This window comes from Lactuca sativa, chromosome 6 (assembly GCF_002870075.4).
Source record: "Lactuca sativa cultivar Salinas chromosome 6, Lsat_Salinas_v11, whole genome shotgun sequence".
NCBI lineage: Eukaryota > Viridiplantae > Streptophyta > Magnoliopsida > Asterales > Asteraceae > Lactuca > Lactuca sativa.
In genome coordinates, this window is record NC_056628.2 from 125,773,893 (window position 1) to 125,778,873 (window position 4,981).

The 4,981-nt window shown below is 36.0% G+C and overlaps 1 protein-coding gene across 1 annotated transcript; it reads right to left on the minus strand.

The window, feature by feature from the left end:
* Nucleotides 1-1,306: 1,306 nt before the first annotated feature.
* Nucleotides 1,307-4,719, minus strand: LOC111880475 (probable GTP diphosphokinase CRSH, chloroplastic). Its single transcript, XM_023876910.2, has 4 exons — nt 4,093-4,719; nt 2,605-3,537; nt 1,966-2,256; nt 1,307-1,708 (listed from the first exon to the last, which is right to left on the minus strand). Exons 1-4 carry the CDS (start codon nt 4,513-4,515, stop codon nt 1,571-1,573), a joined length of 1,785 nt encoding a protein of 594 aa, XP_023732678.1. The 5' UTR covers nt 4,516-4,719; the 3' UTR covers nt 1,307-1,570.
* Nucleotides 4,720-4,981: the final 262 nt, after the last annotated feature.

The window sequence follows — 4,981 nt, forward strand, 5'->3', positions numbered from 1 at the left end:
AATAAACTTTTAATAAGACTTTCATTGCATTATTCTGTTAAAAAGTGTTTAAAATAAAAAGAAAAAATTTGGGTGAAAATCACGATGTTACACATTGGTGGTTAGGGATGGTTCAAGTCTATGCGGAGATTGCTGGAGCCTGATTTGGTTTTTGATAGTGGTAACGGATTTATGACCGGACCTGATTGAAGTGACGAAACCCAAAATCACCAACTCTTATACAAGCTCCCGACAATTCATTGATCTAATCGTAAACTAGAGATGCGTTTGATTCTGGAATATTTTTTCATTAATTACTCCATATTCTTTCATTTACACATAAAAATCATTTCCTTCACGAGTTTGTTCACACATACTCTACCAAATATAGATACACCTTTGGTGAGCTTTGGCAATATTGTTAATCAACTCCATATTAAGTAGTGTTTTACCCATGCCAGCTCCCCGAATAGTCCGATCTTTCCTCCACAACGATAAAGGGCTAAAAGATCTACTACTTTAATTCCGGTTTTAAAAATAGACAATTTTGTATCTAACTGTATAAAGACAGACACATATCTAAAAATAGGAAATGTTTAACTAGTATCTACAGGACCTAAATTATCAACATGCTCGCCAAGCACGTTGAAAATTCATCTGAAAGGATAAATGTTTGAAGTAGGATTTGAGCCATTATGTTCGAAACTGTACATGACAAAACACGTTTCCTACGGAGAGTGTGAGGGGGCGGAACCAACATGTATGGATCTGTTTAATTATTTCATATTTACTTATATATGGGTTCGACCCAATAATTGTTGGGGTTTTTAGTTATAAATATTGGTAACTAGGGTTTCCAATGTATCATTTGAAACAATTGCTTAATAGAAGAGATATTTGGTTTGTATAGGTAGATGTATCTCATATTGACACACCACATTAATTATTTTTTGTAATGTATCTTTTTTTTTTCTTTGCTTGCTTGTTTAACAATTGGGTAATTGGAGTATTAGATATCAAATTGGATATTTAATTGGATAAATTGATCGGATCTTGTGTTGGGCTTAGATCTGGATAATTTGATTGGATCTTGTATATGGATGTGCTTTCCTAGTACGCTTCCTTGAATGCCTTCTTTCCAATCTCATCGAGTCCGCCATGAAACTTTCCAATCTCATCGAGTCCACCATGAAACCATATTCATTTTGCATTTTGATCATCACACAAACCTCTTCATTTTTAACGCACTGAATTACAGATGGTGACTACTTCCTTTATCCTATAAAATTCTAACACTTACTTCTAAACATACATATATTCATATATGTTTACTAGAAACTACCTTTCATATACACTACTTCCAAACATACATACATACATACATACATACATTATACATAGCCACACATATGTTCAATTCTTTTGGCCTCTCAAACCTTTCTAAAACCAACATATATACACTAACTTATCTGGCAATCTTGTTTTCCAAATATACACCACTTTACAATGTTTATTTACAGCCAAGGGTCAGATTCAAAAACCACATTAAATTAAAACATGGGTTCTTAAATAAATTATAATTTGTATATCTTCAAGTTATGGCAAGCCTATCTTCAAGTTCTTTTCTGTACACCTGGATCAAACCACTGCCATCTGTAACTTGAAGCTTCTCATTTAACATCGTCTTGTATTCATCATCTCTATCTTCTAAACCACGCATTAGTTCAACCTGTCCAATACAAAACACCACATCATTTATGGCTATTTTTGATTACGATGATGAAGATGATAAGGAGGGCATTCACATCTTTTGTACAAACAAGAAATCGAGAGTGAACCCTCTCCCACCTTGTTTCTTGTGAGTCAGGAGTACAATTTTTGTCTCATTGACATCAGTCAGTCATATGATGTCAAGTAACGTCGTTGTCAGTCCAACACATACCAAATACAGTAAAAAGTGGGGCCCACATACAATATAATGTTTACCTGTTTTTGGAACATATCAAATTCATCGGAACTCAAAGAACCATCACTATTTGCATCAAGGAGTTGCATCATCTCACGTGCATCATCCCCTTGTGCACCAAGCTCTATCATCACTTCCGTGAGCTCCTCAATGCTAATTTTACCATCTCCATTCTTGTCCAGGAATCGGAATACACGATTCCGATTCCCGTCATCAATCACATGATTTTTAGGGTTTGTGGAAATAAAATCTTTTAAGCGCAATGCAGCGTATTCTGCAGCAGCAATCATAATTGTCTTCAGGTGTTTCGCCTGTGGATTACAAGTATATTGTTAATAATCAAAACCACATAAACTAAATGAATGCGTCATGTGTGTAAGAAACTTAGGTGTTGTTTCTTTTTTGTTTAAGGTCTAAATGCAAGAAATAGCAATTTATTTTCATTTTCTTAGTTTCATTTCTTTATATTATCATGTTTTACTTTCAATTTTTTTCTCATCAAAACGATCACCTATTAAAGAACTTTTTAAAAAAGAAACTGAAAGTACAATGTTGTGATAGAAAAAAATAGATGCACAAATAAATGAAAGTACATTGTTATTTCTTGCATTTAACTCCGTTTTTGCACTTAATGAAAAAAAAAGGAAATAAAACCTTACTTCTTCTGGATTAGTAAGACCACCTTTATAAAAAGCATGTGAAGCCATTCCATCCAATGCAAACGTATTCATCTCTTCGGTCCTTATCTGTATCTCCATTAGCGGTCTAACCCCACCACCACCATTAACATCAACCGCCATATGCAAACTCTTATAACCATTAGCTTTAGGTTGTGAAATATAATCTTTTGATCTACTTGGCACCTCATTCCACAAACCCCTAATCACCTCTTGAGCCCTATAACACGCTTTCTCACATTCATTTTCCTTAATCAACTTCAACGAAGGCTTCAGTATAACACGTAACCCTAAAATATCATTCACCTCCTCAGGCTTTCTCCCATCTCTCAATAACTTCTTCATAGTGCTATAATGACTTTTATACCTACCCTCAACCGATATCCCATCCACCATTTCCCCTAAAACCGAATCCGATTTTAGCAGTTGGAGCAGTTGTTCCTTGAGAATGTCTACTATCGGTTTACTTCCGGTTTCGTGGCTTCTTAACCATGTGTTTACGTGAAGATAGGAGTATGGAAACAAATAACGAAAACAAAGATCTTCAAGTTCGAGTGATAAAGAATTTGTCCCTATAGCGTGTGCTAATGGAGCATGGATCTTCATAACCTCAAGAGATACCATTTGTTGTTGGTATCGTGGGAGGTGATTTAGGTTTCTCATTTTATCAAGCTTAAGGGCAAGATCGAGAATTAAGGCGCGTACATCGTAATATGTTAGACAAAATTTTCGAAGGGCGGAAGCGGTTTCTTCATCGTATATGTCGATTTTGGACGCGATGTGTTTGACTCGAAAGGTTTCGTGTAATAAATGAGCAGTGCTAATACCGATTCTATCCTTTATTTGGTACATTGTTAGGGCATTTGCTTCAAGAACTTCACGTAGAATACCAACAGAAATAACTTCCGCATCCATCTAGAGGGGAATGAAATTTAATTGTTAGAAGTAGTTTGTTTTAAGGATGATATCACTAAATAGCAATCAAGTTTCACACATGTTCACCCTTTTCAAGAATTTTCACCTACTTTCAATTTTGTTCTATTGTTATGGAACTTGGTTACTGTTTTATGAAATTGACTCAATAACCTTGCAAAATTGTTCATCTGCTTTCATACCAATGGAGCAAGTTTGAAAGTTAAATGGTTATATAACCTATTTGGAAAAGTGTTAAACTTTTTAGTATGTGGTGTCGATTCTTATAACTGAAAGTTATATTGTAAAACCCTTTTGGAACAAGTCTAAAACTTGGTTACTATCTAGGGTGTTTCCTTTAATATACAATTTTATCGGGAAAAGAAGATATAATTGGGTGGTGGCAATGCGAAATTTGGCAATTGCAAATGAGAATATAATTATCTAATAATCAAATTGGGAGTGGCATACGAGATTCAATCTTTATTCACTCAAGATTATGAAAATCCCTTCATGAAAGAAAACCCCATGTTTAAATCGTCTAATATATGTGGTTACCTGAAGATCGGCGAGAAGGATAGCTGCAGATAGTGCACGGGAGAGAGGGGAACGACCATCGGGAGCAAGAGGTAGAGTCTGTAAAATCGGGAGACAAAGTTTTAGGGTTTTGAAGAGCAATCCAGAAGAGCTGGTGGAGAGCAATTGGCGATTACTGTTCTTCATCCTCTCGGTTAGCTCATTGAATGTCCCCACCAGTTCCACCACCATCTTCCCTCCAGGCTGTTCAAGGGAAACTGGAGAAGTTGGAGGAAGTGGAAGAGGGGTACTGGTTGCGGCGACGAAGAAGGAAGTGTGATGAAGTCCACGGGAGGTGGTTGAGGTTTGAAGAAGGAAAGGGAACTTGGTGGAGATCTTAATGCTACTTTTGGGGAAGATGAGCGTAAGATGGTATGGCGATCGAGTGTGCATAAGAACCTCCATTGAAGTTGTTTGCGAGGGCTTTACGGAGTGAAGAGGGAAAAGAAGAAAACTGTGTGTTTGTGTGTTTTGGTTCCTTGATAACGACGATGACTACCGACAACGGCTTTCTGGTTTAGAAGGAAGCACGTCATTTCACCATTTTACCACAACCCCGGCTTTCTTGGTATGTTGTCGACGGTTGAGTATATGTGTGAAACTCATACATAAAGAATAAAAAAAATATTAAAAAAAAAGTAATTAAATATAACATATTTTAAGAGTTATTTGTAGAAAATGAGATAATTACTTTGGATAAAAACACAATCATACTATGGGTGGTCAAAAATATCCGCATCCGAACATCCGATCCGAAAAATTCGAAAATACCCGAAAAATCGGATACCCAAAATTCGGATATCCGGTTTTTCGGATTCGGATACGGATATTAAAATGTGAAAATTTCAGATATTTCGGATATCCGAAATCC

Excerpts from the sequence above, each read along its gene's own strand:
- LOC111880475 (XM_023876910.2), bottom strand. The coding sequence starts at position 4,515 with ATGGAGGTTCTTATGCACACTCGATCGCCATACCATCTTACGCTCATC. Across the intron at positions 3,538-4,092 it reads TCCTTCTCGCCGATCTTCAG|ATGGATGCGGAAGTTATTTC; the intron begins GTAACCACATAT and ends ATTCCCCTCTAG. Across the intron at positions 2,257-2,604 it reads GTCTTACTAATCCAGAAGAA|GCGAAACACCTGAAGACAAT; the intron begins GTAAGGTTTTAT and ends TGTAATCCACAG.